The sequence below is a fragment of the Hyaena hyaena genome, unplaced genomic scaffold (genome assembly GCF_003009895.1).
Source record: "Hyaena hyaena isolate Hyena2069 unplaced genomic scaffold, ASM300989v1 scaffold_737, whole genome shotgun sequence".
Lineage (NCBI taxonomy): Eukaryota > Metazoa > Chordata > Mammalia > Carnivora > Hyaenidae > Hyaena > Hyaena hyaena.
The window spans coordinates 839,919-856,933 of record NW_024081368.1 but is presented as its reverse complement, the minus strand read 5'-3'; the positions used below and the strand labels follow the sequence as shown (position 1 = coordinate 856,933).

Sequence of the window (17,015 nt, the reverse complement as noted above, 5' to 3'; positions counted from 1 at the left end):
ATTTCTCACTCTGTCATCCACCTATTCTCACCAAATGCCTGTTCTGAAGGAGCGGGACCTTGCTTGATAGTCACATGAATCACAATAAGGAGTCTCGGGTTAAGAGAGACCAAAGCAATTACAACCCACAATTATCTGTTGTCTACCACACTCTCTGCTGTGGCTTTTAATCATGAGTTATGATTTCAAAGCTTGGCTGCCAGTGGGGTTTAAATGTCTGCCTGATCTGGGCCCTGCTGCACCTTGAGACACTCTCCACTTGCTTGCTACCCACCAGGACTGTGAGTGCTTTCCAGCCGCTCCAACACTACATTGGCCCCCCTTTCAACTACGTTGTTCAACACGTCAACCTCCTTCCTGCCTCAGTGCCTTTCCCTTGCTTGGACCTCTTTTCCTTTGCGCTTGACTAACTTCTTTCGACTCAGCTTTCAGGTTCCTGTTTTCAGATTACTTCTGAGTAGTCTTCTGGGACACCCCCAGACCAGGTCACATCCATCTATTTTATGTTCACATAATACTCTACTGTTTCACTTTCCCTTCTGGGACTAAGAAATTATTTGTTTGACTCTGGGTTCACTCTTGCCTCCATCACTAGAATCTATGCTGCATAAGGGCAGGAACCAGGTCTGTGTTATTTGCTATTTTTGTCTCCACTACTCAGCATAATGCCTGGCACATAAGTATTCGATGGACACTTATGAAACAAACACAAATTTAAAATTATAAATGAATACATGTTCATAGTAGAAAAATCAGAAAATACAAAAAGTATAGATTTTTTTTAACTCTCTAACTTTACACTCAAAGAACTGCTGTTAATATTTTCGTGGATTTTCTTCTAGCAATTTTTCCTCTTCGGAATGTCCTGACTATTCCTATTCTAGTCCCTACTATCTAATCCTGTTTGTATGCCTTACATATTTGAAGGTTTATAAACCTTTAATCAAACTGGAGTCACAGTGTATAATTATTTTGATGAGATTTTTCCATTTAGCATTATATAATCAGCATAAACTGCTCTCCTTGTAAACATTTTTCTCTCCTTTAGGTCCAAGAGCACAAACATGAAGAAAGGGATAGGACTCCAAACTCCCACTTAGATAGGTATCCTGAGATTGAAAGTCAGTTTTCATAATGAATTGGGATCAGTTCGCTGGTAACACAGAGGTTAAGTTACCAGATGGGGCTTGAGTAGGAAAAAAAAAATCATATTACTTTCCTCATCTCTAAAAACTGACCTTTAATAAATGATGAGTGTTTTAGAAAAATGTAAATGGAAGAACACAAGGGGGTTGTTTACATTTTTCTACGGAATACTCAAAGTCCTCAGGGAACTGTTTCTCTACTGTCCCTTCATCTGTGGAGTTCATTACAACTGTAATAAGTATTTCTTGGAGTGTCTTAAATTCTGGTATATTATAAAACAGTCCGAACACATTTTATATGACATCATATTGTCTAAATCTCAGGATGCTCACTCAGATTTATAATTAAAAGATGACTTATTCACAGTTAAGATTTGTGCTGGAGTGTTGGACAGGCATTTGCAACTAAACAGAGACAGACATCATTCTGGTGTAATATAAGACACATGAGCATAACCTTCATTTTTAAGTAAAAATCCCCTTTAAATGTTATTCTGTCCAATTGTGGAATATGACATAGAAATATAAAGTAAACTGCCAAGTGGCATTTTGGGGCCTTAATCTGGTTTCACAACCATTTACAAAAGAGAAAAAAAAAAGGAAACTACAGTCTGAGAAATCAGACACTGATGAAGGCTTCTGTTAATCTTGAACTTGTGACCTAAAGGTGAAAGGCCAAATTGTTTCATGCTTCAACTGTCTGGTCCATCTACACTGGATACAAATGACTTGTCTCAGATAGGAATCTGATAAAAGTATGTGGCCAACTCAAATAACTCACCTTTCTTATTCAATTCCTATTTCTCATCGGCAATAATTAGACGATATATGAGCATTGTACACAAGTAGAATCCAAGCTTGGGAAACTAAGCTTCCCCTCTAAGGGAATAAACCACATTCAGAATTTCTTAGAAACAATGAACTTAATAACCCTCTATAAACCCATTTCAATGTCAAATGTCCTATAATTTCAAAGTAGTGCATTTTTGTATTTACATTAGAATACAGAGGGTTAGATGCCTACCACATTAAAACTTGGTGGCAAGTACCCTTGACATGGGAGGAAACAAGAAAATTACAGCAACAATTACAGAAGTATATCCTCTTGTGGCTCATGTTAACATTGCCAAATCCCTGTATAAATCAGAATCAACTATTCATAGAATGTACCTGTCAGCAATATGCTACGTGACATATGGCTCTACTTAATCAAATATACAATTCCATTTAAAAAAAAAAACTCAGAATATTCCTTCAAGGCACTGTGTTAGCCAGTCAGTCATTCACACTCTGATGTGGTTTAAAACATTTAAATATTTATGCACCGTATTTTATTTATATGTATAGCTGTGTCTAAGAGCATATTTTTACTCTGGAAGGAAACTGATATTTCTGAAGGCCATTTTGCAGTAGTTGCTACACATGAGTCCTCTAATAATGGCCCTGATACCAAGACAAAAATATCCTGGGTTTAAATGCTCTATCAATGACTCTTTTATATTTTCTAGTTTTGTTTTTTATTAAATGCATTGTTCAAAATATGACAAAAAACAGAAATTGGAGCCATGGAGGTTTTTTTCACATCACTATTCGAACCAGCTGCAAAGATTTAGATCACACTAGCTCTTATTTTACGCATGTCCTCTGCAACAAGAAAACCATGGAATGCCCTTAAAAAAGAATTTTAAAATACAAAACAGATGTGTTATCTTCTTTCCCTTTGCTATTGTAGTGCCATGTTAGGTAATTAATTCCTTAGTCTTATATAGGTCTTCATGCATATAAAGAAAAGAGTTTATTCCCATAAAAATTCTTAAGTTAGCGAACTCAAAGGCCCCCTCTCCTACTCCCTCTCCACATGAGGTCAGTGCAGGATGAAGGGCCATTTCTCCTGGGGAGTCAGCTATGCACAAATGCAAGTAGCATATACAAAATGTGGGGAAATGTCTCAGCTTAAAGAGCAACACAAACTTTATGGAAATACAATATTATACTGACAATCAGCCAGGAAGCAGAAATGATTTGTTCTTATATTGCTGAGCACGTTATTATCCAAATGTTCTGTGATATTATTTTCATGCCAGTGGCATGTACAGGTTCTTCATTTTAAATGTGCCATCCAGTAGAGACTTACACTTCATCTCCTTTTTTTTTTGATATGGCTACTTTTCGGCAAGAGAGAAAAGTAAAAAAAAAAAAAAAAATGATCGATCAAGAGCCTTCAACTGATTGAAAAACGGCAGAAGGATAGTAGGGGAAAAGATCAAGACTATTTGGGCTCACATATTTCTTCTTGCTGCTTTTTCTCTTTGAAAAGATGAAGTGCTTACTATCAGAAAGGCTCACACAGGTTCTCCATTTTTGCAATGGGTGCTTAGACAATTTGATACATAACTAAGTTGAAGCTTTGGCAAAGTAAAGCCATAATACTTGGAAAAAATTTCTGGGAATATGTTACTTTCCACACAGATGTGGTACATTAGTCACAAAAATGTGGGCATGATCTCCTATGCATGTGTAGAGAACCCATACTCTCCAAAGCTTTGAAAAATAACATGCATCACTTTGCCAAAACAGAGAAAACCCCAAATATTATGGTGGCCATCAAATTCTTCATTCTCTCCCATTTTTTTTTGTGCTTAATTTACTATTAGAAGTGATAACATGGAGCGCCTAGTAAAAGATCACACGCAGGCACACTGTAAAGAGTTCTGGATGTGCATTACCTGCTGCCAAGCTTGTACTGCAGTGTTGAGAGAATGTACCACATGTTGCCCGAAGTTTACACATATCGAGTCCACTATCACAGTGCAGTCGAGCAGCTTCTCTGCTGCATCATGGGCAACAGCAATCTGCCCGAAGATGCTGAAGGGCTTCACCACGCTTTGCATCGTGACATTCCTGCACTCTAGAAGTTTACAGTCCGCTTGAGCTGAGAACCGGATCTCCTGACAGACAGAACTATTGTTCCATTGTCGAAGATACAGGTGTGGCTCTTTGAAGGCAATGATCATGTATTCAAGTTCAGAGGGCACATTTTTATCAGAAATAAATGGGTGTAGGTATTGTGGTGGAGCTGTTGAGCAAACAAACAAGAAAAATAGCAGTTGAGAGGAGCCAATATTTTATGGAAACAAAGGGATGACATTTAAATTATGCACTTTTTGGTTACTGAGTTCTTTATTTGCTGCTTAAGAAATGCAAAGATTCTCTTGAAGGCACTGTCATATTTGAGTGACCTGCTGATATTTGCAAACAAAATTGTTTTGTTCAATCAGCACGTCTCAAACATATTTACATTCACTTTCACAGACAAAAATTTTATCACGGAAGAAAACAAGTAAAATGAGGAGGAGGTAAGTATCTAAGGAGAGTTTTATGAAATGCTCTGTATCTATCAACCAAATCTCAAAAACAAAAACATGACTCAAAGAGAGTTAGAAAAAGCAGGTTAAATTCTTTTTTTTTTTTTTTTTTTTTGCTGAAAAGGCAAGATGCTTAACAGCAGCTGTGTTTAGTTTTAATCTGATATTTAAAATCTGATTCATTTTCCTTTTCCATTACATGTAGGTTGAAAACCTGAATCAAAATGTTCTAACTAGGAATGGTCTGGTACAGACTTTTAGGCATAAGTATTCATGTAACATTAGTAAATTTATAAAAGGCCACTTTTTAAAATTTGTGTGTGTGGGAAAATTTAATCTTTCACCTTACCAACTTGTAAAATTGACAGTCCTTTCAATTACTGGAGAATTTGCCCATCTTTTGTAGAATGTATTCATGCTTTTGAAATTGGGTAATATCAAATACTTTTGGAATTTACCCATCATTAATGTAATAGCTCAAGACATAGAACAGAAACAGATGTACTTCTTTCAAAAAGATCCTAATTGGAATAATAGTAAAACTGGCAATTTTCATAACTTCCCTGAAAATTGTCATTAGGAAGCATGCAAAATCATGTCAGTTCAATACTATTGGTAATCTATATAATAGGGCCATATATGGTTCAACAGCATAGGAGATAAGTAAGGGGTACACCTGTTCTACGAAGTCAACTTCAGAATAAATTTGCCAGTGTCATGAGGGGAAATGAGTGCCTCATCTAAAAATTTCCACCACCATGTGGGTGGCAGCAGTAGGGAGAGGGGTTTGGGTAGTGGAAGTGATTAACAATCACAGCACTCTGAGACGTCACTAATACTGTGACTTATACAGTGAAAATCCATCCATGACTTTTTACTTCCTGAAAAGAAAATAAGTTATCTGGGTAAAAGTTGATGAATTGTATCTTGAGAACACTCAAGAAAAACCGTAAGTATTAACTGGATGTTATTCTGATACGGAAGTAAAGAGTACCTGTGCCTAGTTGATCAAGGTGATGACAAAGATGGAACTCCAGGTGAGCAAACTGGAAGGAAATGCAAAGAGATGGGACAAACCATGGGGTAAAACAGGAGTCGACTCTGGTACAGGCAGCTAGGGCTGTTGGAGTTACAAGCTGGTCGCAGGTGCTTTGAGAACCAGATTCACTTGCAGAGCTATGGGAAATAAGTAATAAAAGAAGATCAATAGCCTAGATTTCCCAGTACTGTATATGTAAACTGTCTTTCTATAAGGGTTTCTAAAGCTAGCACTCGTAATCCTATAGTTATGTTATCAAATCTCCTGTATTTACTCACATAACCTGGTTGTTTTTAAAAATTAATTTCGTGCTGTCTATTGTCTATAAGTTACTATTAGAAAAATTTCAAAGGATTCCTCCAGGTCATGTTGGCCTACCTCCAACCCAATTTTCTTCCATCCACATCTAACATAATTTATAGGCAACTTGGCCTTCTATTAGTTTAAGGCCAACACAATTTGGAGCATGACTCTGCTGTTCAAAAACCCAATACTGTCAGTGTCACTATAAACACTTCACTTTGTTTTACTTCTTCAGATTGTCCATATCCATATTGCCATGAGTTAGTCAATATGCTTTATTAAACACCCACTAAATACTAGGAGGTATAAAAGTTATGATCATGACCAGAAGAACCAAGGTCCTGTGGACAATTACACGCGTGGGTCCTCTCTTCACTGGCCCATCCTCCTAACATCATTTTACACAGGTAAAATCTCATTAAAAGGATCAGTGAAGGCATCTGTAGGGGGGAAGAATTTGTACATGGTGACTGCTGGTGTCTGTGGGAAACATGCCACCTTGCTGTCTTGCCTCAGGGCTAGGTACATTCCGGTAATTGTGGATCACTGAGTAGATGCTGCCCCATTCTCTCTCATTATCCTCCACCTTCTTCTTTCCAAACCTGAAACTTGTTCTACAGCTATGGTAGCCTGGCTTCCAAGTCTATGAGCTGCCTAGTGGAGAAACACTGTGATTTACAGTATCCTGGGGAGAACTACGAAAGGAAAACTAAGGAAATAAATCCTTGGTTTTCAAAAAAGTCACTGGGTAACTGGTGATACAAAATATGTAGACATTTAGAAATGTTATCAAATAGAACAACCAGCCAGGAACAGGAAAGTCAAGAAGTGCTACCAGAGCAGAAACACGAGAGGAACTCAGAATGGCGTGAGGTGCATCATGTGGGATTCTCAGGATGTGAATCCTCAGCTAAGTGTTGAAAGAGGTTGTGAAAATGAAAGCTAGGAGCATTCCAACACATTTACTATGTAACTTTAAGGGGTTTATAGTTATGTGGTGGTATTTACTGCAATGTTAGTAAATCTCCAGTGCCTGCAAAGAAAACACAAACTCTGAGGCAGCTTGTTACTGGTTACACACTATGTCCAAAAAATGCATCTAAGTATATTCTGAAACTTCTAGAAATGGGCATACTAATCCAAACCGCCTTCTAGGAATTTATTTGTGGCATTACGAATAACAGATTTCATTCACTAGGTAAAAACTTGTATTTATTCAGAAAGAGTAAAGTGTAATAGTTGTACATGTGTTTTGCGCACTTGAACTACTTTCAGAAGTTGTTACAAATAAGGCATATGTAAGTTAAAATATTATTAAAAATCCAGGAGAGAGTTCCAGGAGATCAGTTTTAAAATAGTGAGTACTTATAGAGGGATTAGGAGAAACTTAACGGAGGACCACGGGGGAGGAGAAGGGGAAAAATAGTTGGAGAGAGGGAGGGAGGCAAACCATGAGAGACTTGAATACTGAGAACAAACTGAGGGCTGATGGGGGTGGGGGAGAGGGGAAGGGGGGTGATGGGCATGGAGGAGGGAACTTGTTGGGATGAACACTGGGTGTTATATGGAATCCAACTTGACAAACTATGAAAGAAAAAAAATGAAACCTTAAAAAATAAAATAAAATAAAATAAAATGGTGAGTACACAATTTGAGGTGTTTATCTGAAATGTTTTTCTTGCTAACTACAATTTTTGACACTCTTGAGATTTTCCAAGGTTTATTTTCCTATCTTTAAAGTAGCAAATGCTATATATAACATATTGAAAAAGGCTGCTAAAACATGAATATGTGCTACAATAAATAACAAATTAATTCTTTACTTTTTTCTAAACTAAATGTACACATAAATTTTTTTTGTATTTTGCCACTTCCTTTATTATTTTATAAAATGCTCTTTCATGAGCCCTAGCATAATAGACAAATGTCTATTATGAATGTCCTATAGAAACAGGGACATTACAAATATTAGAGACAAAAATTAAGAACGTTGTAAATAACTTCATTCTGTTTACAGTGTTTGTCTTTTGGTAGATCTGAACTTTTTCTTTAAAATTTTTATTTTTAAAGTTTTTTTATTTTTGAGAGAGACAGAGACAGAGACAGCGTGAGCAGGGGAGGGACAGAGAGAGAGAGAGAGAGAGAGAGAGACAGAGAGAGAGAGAAAATCCCAAGCAGGCCTCATGCTGCCAGCACAGATGCCGATGTAGGACTCAAACTCACAAAACCATGAGATCATGACCTGAGCTGAAACCAAGATTTGGACCCCCAACTGATTTTATTTTTAAGTAATGTCTACACCCAACATGGGGCTTGAACTTATAACCCCGAGATAAAGAATATCATGCTCTACAGATTGAGCCAGCCAAGCACCCCAGACTTGAGCTTTTTAAGGCAGATCTTTCAGATAACTTGGGGGAGCAGTCATAGTCACGTGATTACTTCCAGGCCTTGGCCGAGGGTGGGGCGGGGGAGCTGTTGCCTCTTATGGTCCTCATGGTACAATTTGATAATGTATACATAAATTTTTAGAGAGACATTTTTTTAGGCTTATATAGTAACTCCTAACATACTCAAGTAGTAATATTCCTTCAATCTTAAAATCCTGACTAAAATGGTTGCTGAGCTAATCTATGTTTAAAAATTCATATGTACTGAAAAATTGGGAGTCAAAATTAAAATTAAAATTTCTTAGGCAGAAAATTAATAGGTATATACAATCTGAATGTACTTTAAATGTATTTTAAATCAGTAAAATTATAGTTTTTCCACACTCAATTTGATCATCATTACACTATAAAAGTAGCATATATATGTCTACCTCTTACACAAGGATTAGAAAGATCTCAATAGTTGGGGCACCTGGGTGGGGCTCTGTCGGTTAAACGTCCAATTTTGGCTCAGGTTATGATCTTGTGGTTTCTGAGTTCAAGCCCCGCGTAGAGCTCTGTGCTGACAGCTCAGAGCCTGAAGCTTGCTTTGGATTATGACTCCTTCTCTCTCTGCTTCTCCCCCACGCACTCTCTGTCTCTCAAAAGATAAATGTTGAAAAATTTTTAAAAAAGATCTCAATAGTAATATATGATAGTGATGACCCTCATAGGGACACTAGGAGCAGCTGTATTTGTATAATTTCCTTAATTAGGTACAATGGACTTTGATCCAGATATCAAATGGAAAAACATAATTTATGAGATGTGTATTCAGCAGGAATAGAGAGGAAAGTCAAAACGGTGATTCCTAGGAGTAATACCTCTCAAACAGTAATATACAGAACTCAAGATTCAGGAGTTAGTTGAAATGTCTCTAAGATCCTAATGGAAACTCAAATTCTTAGAATAGTGGAAATATTCTAAAAAGTGGAGAATATGGCAGGAGTTCTACATGTCCACATCTTCATTTTAGCCAACAGGTTACTTATCAACTGTCCTCTAGAGGGGTGATTTATAGAGGGGGATCACTTCTTTAAAACAAGGAATGTTTTAGTCAGTCTGTGTCATGATGGATCCACAGGCACTGCTTGGACCAAGGCACAGCCTGTAAAGATTCACCCCTGGAAGCCTTTCTGGGGTAAACCTCTATAGCAGTTGCAGGTACCGAAAAATGATCTGGCTTGGTTGATGAAGGCTTGAGATTTTCTCTGGATCTCTCTGTAGTAGGAAGGGTTTTATGCTTTATAAAACAGACAATAACTGGGTGAGAGACCCTAGTGAAGATGCTTGCATTTCTATCACTGATAGTACAACACTGGATGAGTTATATCACCACCTGGCTAAATCTCTTTTTTTTTTAATTTGTAAAATGGCTAAATCTCTGTTTTTTTAATTTGTAAAATGGGTTATGAATGGGTAACTGAATGACTGAGTATTACAGGAGATACTACATACGAACTGTTCAGTATAATATCTAACACTCCTTAACAGAAGAACAGAATTCTATTTCTAGTTGGCAAACAGGGTTCCATGCTGGTTACTTAGTTTAACATTAATTGTTGGTGATGACCTTTAGCTATCAAAAGAGTCTTACAGTATCACATTGACATTCATCTCAGTGTGGCACGGTCTCTCAATACTCGTTCACCTAAACTCTCTTCTGCTTCCTGAAAAAACATTGCTCTGTCCATCCTGGGAGAGAGCTGCATGGTTAAGAGAATACAAGGGAGGATGTCTGTGTCTCTGCATCAAGTTCGCTCCACCCTGAGAATCATCATTTTAAAAATGTTTTAATTATAACCCAAAGTAAAAATACACTTTTATTGTACTCTAGTATACATCTAAAATGGGTGGGTGGGAAAAGGTAGGTTTATTAAAAGTAAAAAATATATATATAACATAAATATACTATTATCTATAACAGAATATATATTATGAATATATATTATAAATATACTATTATATATAACACACATTTACTATTTTAACCAAGTGTACAGTTCAGTGGAATTAAGTACATTCACATTATTGTGCAACTGTCAGTGCTATCCACCTCCATAATTTGTTATCTTTCTACACTCAAACTCTATTATCATTTCAACAGTAACTCCCTTTTCCCCTTTCCCAACCCCCCAATGAACACCATTCTACTCTGTCTCTATAAATTTGCTACTCTTGGTATCTCATATAAGTAGAATTATACAGTATTTGTCCTTTTCACACCAATATTTTTACTTTATTAAAAGAATTTAGGCTGCAACCTGTTAAACTGATTTCATGAGCCACTAAAAGTGTTGTAATCCATGGCTTAAAAAACAGGTATAGGGGTACCTGGGTGGCTTAGTCGGTTAAGCATCCGACTTTCACTTAGGTCATGATCTTGCGGTTCGTGGGTTCGAGCCCTGCGTCGGGCTCTGTGCTGACAGCCAGCCTTTTGTGTCATATTACTATCATCAGCCTAGAAACTTTAGGTGAACACTGAACACTATGGGGAATGTGTAAGGGAAGATTACCTAGCAGAAGACCAGCTCCCTGTTGTTACATAGAGTTCAATCACCAACGCAGAGGCAATAGTAAAAGGCTTCAAAAAGACACCTGGGGAAAAATACAAGCGTCCCTTCCCCCCTGGGGGAAGAGAAGGCAAAACTTAGGTTTAGCCCTCATAAAGAATATTCTGGTTTACACCTAAATGGTTTAGGAAAGTCAAAGGATTTTTTAAAATGGTACATAACAAATTTAGGTGTATCTAAAAGTGTACATCCAAGTAGCCAGATGGAAAGGAACAGAATCTGGAGGCCACAGTCACCTTCTGGCAGGAGAAAGTTCAACTGGTGGAGAGAAAAGAAACAATCTGGGGGCACCTCGGTGGCTCAGATGGTTAAGGGGTTAAGCGTCCAATTTTGGCTCAGGTCATGATCTTGCGGTTCGTGGGTTCGAGCCCCGTGTCGGGCTCTGTGTTGACAGCTAGCTCAGAGCCTGGAACCTGTTTCGGATTCTGTATCTCTCTCTCTCTCTGACCCTCCCCTGCTCACACTGTCTCTCTCTCTGAAATAAATAAAACATTTAAAAAAAAGAAACAAATAAAAGAAAAAAAAGAAACAATCTAGAGACTTGAGCATCACAATGCTCTTTCTCTAATTCCTTCACTGTCTGTCTATGCAACAATCAAGGCTTTGGAAAATGAAGAGCATCTCTTCCTCTTCTTCTTCTTCAAAAGAAAAGCTGCTGACAACTGTCTCAAAGATTACCAAATATGAGTAGATTGTGGCCTCTTTCATGAGAACAGTGGGCGTAGGAGAAAAAATTTTGTTTTGGCACTACCAAAGATGACATTACCCAAAATTCTCACCAGGTTTCAATTTTCATTGCATGAAGAGAGAGCCGCACACCCATAAGCCACTTTTCCCCTAAGATGCTTTCTTCCATTAAGCATTTTGGGGGTGGGGATAAAAAGTCCTAATAAGCAATCTGGTTTCACATATTCAAATGTTGTGACAAAATGACCATGCAATATGTACAACAAACCACCAAAGGCTTGGCACAGGTGACGGGAGTTTAGCATTATCATCAAACAACCAGTAATAAAGTTAACTGGGCATATATATCAAGATTTGCACATTTATTACTATGCTACGTAATAATTACCTGTAATTTGTGTGACTGGACATAGTCACATACTTCTGGAATTAGTCATTTGGAGTGAAGGTAAGAGGGGGAAACAAGTTAAGACAGTTTTCTGGTCCATCAGAAGACATCTAATTGATCCCAAACCCAGGGAACCTAGCAGAGTGGCCCAAAGCCTGAGAACTGGGCCTACCAGTCTGCTTCCCTTTTTTTTTTCTCCCCTTCAAGGGCCAGTCACTGGGTAAGAAACTGAACATTCCAAATAGAGTGTGTAGTTACTTTCTGTTTGCTCTCCAGATCCACCTTCCATACCCTTCCTCATCCTCTTCTCTGCCACTGGACTCTATCAACAAGCTGCTTTGTCCTCTGGCTTGTTCTCTGGCTCAGCCAGCAGGAGGTGCCCAAAGGAGATGAGAAGGAGAGGAGAGGGGCTGAGGCAGGTAGTCCCCTGGTCCCTTCAGGTCTAAAAATGGGACAGTTTCCCCAGGTCCTCCAGGGTGCTGTACCATCGCTTAGTCCTGCCCACAGCTTTGAAGTCACTCTACTTCAAACGCTACCTTCAGAAAAGCATAATCATTACCAATCATTCATTTTCATATGATCAAGCAAAGCAGTGGTTAAAGATGGTGGAATGTAATTATTACAAATCCACAGGCAATGAATTAAAGGTAATCTACCTGTATGGGGCAAACAGACAAAGGCTTAAGAGACTGGCTCTTTTGTCTCCAGTACTTTGTAATGAAGGCTACCTGCTACCCTTTGGACTGGTTAGTTCATATTCATTTCTTAAAACCTCAACTCAGAAATCAGTTTCTCAAGGCCAAATACCTAGTTGGTGATGGATCCAGAACTTAAGTCCAGGTCTTTTAACTTGGAATTTTCTATTAAATAGTGCTTCTATTTGCATACATACAGTGATGCTTATTACCACTGAGCTGCCCTATATTGTTATAACTTTATGCCAGTTGTAGACAAGATGCTTTTTCTTCTTCTTCTTTTTTTTTAAAGATTAAGCTTGGGGCGCCTGGGTGGCTCAGTCAGTTAAGCGTCAGGTAATGATCTCAGGTCATGATCTCACAGTTCGTGGGTTCGAGCCCTGCGTCGGGCTCTGTGCTGACAGCTAGCTCAGAACGGAGACTGTTTCAGATTCTGTGTCTCCCTCTCTTTCTGACCCTCCCCTGTTCATGCTGTCTCTCTCTCTCAGAAATAAATTAAAAAAAACCATTAAAAAAATTAAAAAAAGATTAAGATTCATGGGACTTATTTTTATAAACTTTCTTCCTGGAATGCACAATAATCTGATGAATATCCTTCTCAAACTACTGAGAATATTAAGATAATCTCTAATCATAAAAGCATCAGGTTTTTATCCGGTTCTAAATTTCTCGTGACAGAATATACTCTAGCTAACTGTAACAGTTTTCTTTCTACATGAAATGCTGACGTATTATTATAGCACTAATGTTTTCTTTGTAGAAATTGGATAAAATAGATTTACTGTTCCTTTCAAAAAGTGTCTTAGTAGGGTCTGATTATGTGGACTTTTAAACCAACTCTTTAAATTTAATTTCATTAATATCAAATTCTATCTGAAAAATGGTTAATGTCAAACAAAGCAAGATCAATTGTGAAATATTAGGTAACTTGAAAAGTCCCAGGTGAGGACAAAAGATCTGTGATTACACTGTCAAAAGCGTGGTGAAAAATTGCCTGAATTTGATTGTCTGCATAAATTTCCATTCCCTAAAGGTTCCACATTTCTGTAGTGCTAAGCCTACCACAAAAGTAATTTTTATGAATGTTTCATATTCAGGGGAATTAACCTTGTCTGAAATGCCTCTTTCAATGCTGAAAATGCATTCTTTCATGATTAGAATCAAGAAATGATTTCTAAAAAAAAAAAAGAAATGATTTCTAATCTCATACTCCTAATGAAACTCAGATTTAAAAAAACACAGTTTCATTACTTGTAGCTTTATTTTCTGAGATTTCCTGCTTTCTGTCTAGGGAACCTACAACTTAGAATAGTCAATCTTCCTATCCACTTGCTAACTCTTCATAGGATGGGTGTTCTTTTCACTGTTGCATTACGCATATAGGTAAAATTAAGATCCCACTCCTTTAATATCTTTTTACTAGTTGTAATTACTAGGTATTAGAAAAATAACTAGTTTTAAAAAGCCCAAATGACCTAGAGATAGAATATATAAAGTGTAAAACATTATTATTAAGCATACAAAATAATCAAAGGCTACTATTAAAATGTTAACATTTTAACTATTAAAATGAACATGTTAACTATTAACATGATACCAGAGGTTATCAGTGTGATATGATTATGGGTGATGGAATTTTATTTCCCAAATGCTCTTCATTGAACATATATCATTATTAATAAAAAAAAAGAAAGCATTCACAGCTATTTATATAAAGTAGGAATCAGAATATAATATGATGTACTATAATTATAACCTTGTAAAGGGATACGTTAGTGGGCAAAAATAAAGGAAACAAAAAAGAGAAAACAGTTGCTTTGCAGGGTGTAACAAATGATGGATATTTTTTTCTCTGTGTTAGTTTCAGGATGTTGTTTGGGGGGAAAAAAGGAGAGATTATATAAAATGAGTAAGATAATGTTAAAGCCAACTCATCAGGAGATCTGGAAGGAAGCACTGAAAGTGATGGACAGCAAGATGGGCCGAGGCCCATAGTGCACATACTATCATATGACCCAAGAAAAACTGTTCTACTGATTGTGATTTAGTTTCTTTTTCTCATCTTTTATGGAAGCATGACCAGAGAGGCTTAATTAATAGGGATATGTAAATTGGAAGACGTACTGAAAAATAGGTTACTGAAGCCAATTTGTTTCTATTTTAAGTTAGTGGATGTATCAAGCAGGCAAACACTGGAAACAGACAATCTGATTCTGCTTTGCCACTAACCAGATAGCCTGTAGATGTGGAACACGAAGGTGTGGGGACATGATTCAGAATACTTGAAGTCTACAGTTCTAGATTCATTATGGCCAAATAGAATCTAGAGCTATCTAGAAACCCTTTGGATAGAAGTTATTTTGATTAGCCAAGTTTTTAAGGTCAAGAGGTCCGTCTTTCAAAGTTTTTTTTAAAGTACTTAAGAAAGAAACATTTCCCAAATTTATCTTTGTAGAAGGAGACAATTCAATTTAGCTAATCTTTCTCCTAATGCCCCAGGGTTATCATTACACATATTGTTTACTAGCCATTCAAAGTTTGTTGAAGAATTAATGGCTCTTTCCTTTATACTTTTTGGTTCAGGAGGAGATTTTTTTTTTTTTTGTTAGTTTGTTTTTTGCACCTTTGGTTTTTATATTTAAGGAGCAGGTTCTTAGTGAGGGCTCACAAAGCCATAGTATGAATACAACTTAGGATTGTTAGTACGCAGACTCTGAGATATCAGCTTCTATCTTAATTCCTAGTGCTCATCTAGTTCTCCTCTCACAGACACAGTGGCTTGACAATCGAGATACGGCCAAGCAAGGGCTCACTAGAGAAGCTAACTTGATGACTGTCTCCTAGTAGAGTGTCACTTTTTCATCCATCACTGAGTTACCTTTGGTCATCAGCACCATTTTGACTGCTGTTCAAGACAATTCTCCAAAGATCCGAGGATACCAATTTCTTCTGGTCATTCACAAGATTGATATCCGGCAACTGCAGTTCACAAACTTTGCTTTCAGACAGACTAAATTCTTGAAATGCAACAAAAACCTTCTGGAGTTCATCCCAGTATTCCAAACTACAAGGAATCTGTATTAAAATAGAGAAGATTTTAGAAGTTGCAATCAAAACTATGATCCCGTTCTGTATTTATTGAAATGAAAATTAAACCATGCAAGTTACAACAATGAGACTTTTATAAAGGGATAAAGTTGTAAAAGATAGTAATTTAGAATTTCTTTTCATAGATATATTCACCTTGTATACCTACCTTATTTTTATTATTTACTAAAGTTTATTTGTTTTGAGAGAGCACGCACATGAGTGGAGGAGGAACAGAGAGAGAGGGAGAGAGAATTGCAAGTGGGCTCCGTGCTCTGCATAGGCCCAAAGCAGGTCTCGATCTCACAAACCATGAGATCATGACCTGAGCTGAAATCAGGAGTCAGATGCTTAACCACTGAGCCACCCACATGCCACATCTACTTTGTTTTAAAAGACCTATTCAGGAATAATATGTGAAAACAGCCAAGAAGGATTTTAAATAAAAGAGAAACAACGAGGAACAAATTCTACTAGATGTTAAGTATGTGATAAAGCTATAGTAACTAAAAGATAAGGTTCAAGTAGTAACCTACAAACAGCTTAGAAGAAACAGAACAAAAAATAGTGTAAGGTAAGTATGATAAGTATGGATACATTTTAGTATGGAAGGAAGATGCCATTTCAAACAAGGAGGGAAAAGACAAGAAATTAGGTTGCAAGGACTGTCTAGCTATTTTTGTAAAACCAAACTGGGTCCCTGCCTCATTCTTACATGAAAGTAGATTCCAAAAGGATCAAATGTTAAAGGCCAAAACTGAAAGCATAAGAGAAAAAAAATCAGTTAATATTTTTATCATGATAGGACAGCTTTTTTCTATAGGTATGGCATGAAACCCATGGAAGAAAATACCCTCACAAAACCACAGTGGATAAAATCAAATTAAAAAAATAAAAAAGCAAACTAGGAGAAGACAGGAGATATTCAATGACAGATCTAGGAATAATTGTTATGAGAGCAGAGGATGTTTACAAATCAACAAAAAAATGAATAAGGATATTGAAAAACAAGAAAAGGGAGATGTTGGAAAAGGCAATTAGCCATGGGCCCTGACCTTCCCTTACATGTTACTGCTAGGTATGCAGAGGATACAAGGCCCTGAAAGCAGTTAACTGGGTCTAGTTCTCAGGTAGTGTTTACAGAGAGCAAATCTGAGGGATAAGGTAAAGTCAGTCTTTAGGACAAAGAGCAGACTTGCTCTAAAAGTGGTCGATCTGACAAGCTCCACATTCCTCGGCTGCGCCACGTACCTACTGCATGCAAACCTTTCCCTGAGGGCCCTTCAGCCCTTCCTTGTGGGACC

At 37.2% G+C, this 17,015-nt stretch overlaps 1 protein-coding gene across 1 annotated transcript in view; it reads right to left on the bottom strand.

Annotated features, from left to right (window-relative positions):
- The window catches only part of VPS13B (vacuolar protein sorting 13 homolog B), a 770,486-nt gene that overhangs the window by 87,536 nt on the left and 665,935 nt on the right, over positions 1–17,015 (bottom strand). The window contains exons 40-42 of the mRNA XM_039218135.1: positions 15,503–15,699; positions 5,505–5,686; positions 3,872–4,221 (exon numbers count right to left, since the gene is read on the bottom strand). Coding sequence (XP_039074066.1) covers positions 3,872–4,221; positions 5,505–5,686; positions 15,503–15,699 — 729 coding nt within the window. The remainder of the gene's footprint in view (positions 1–3,871; positions 4,222–5,504; positions 5,687–15,502; positions 15,700–17,015) is intronic.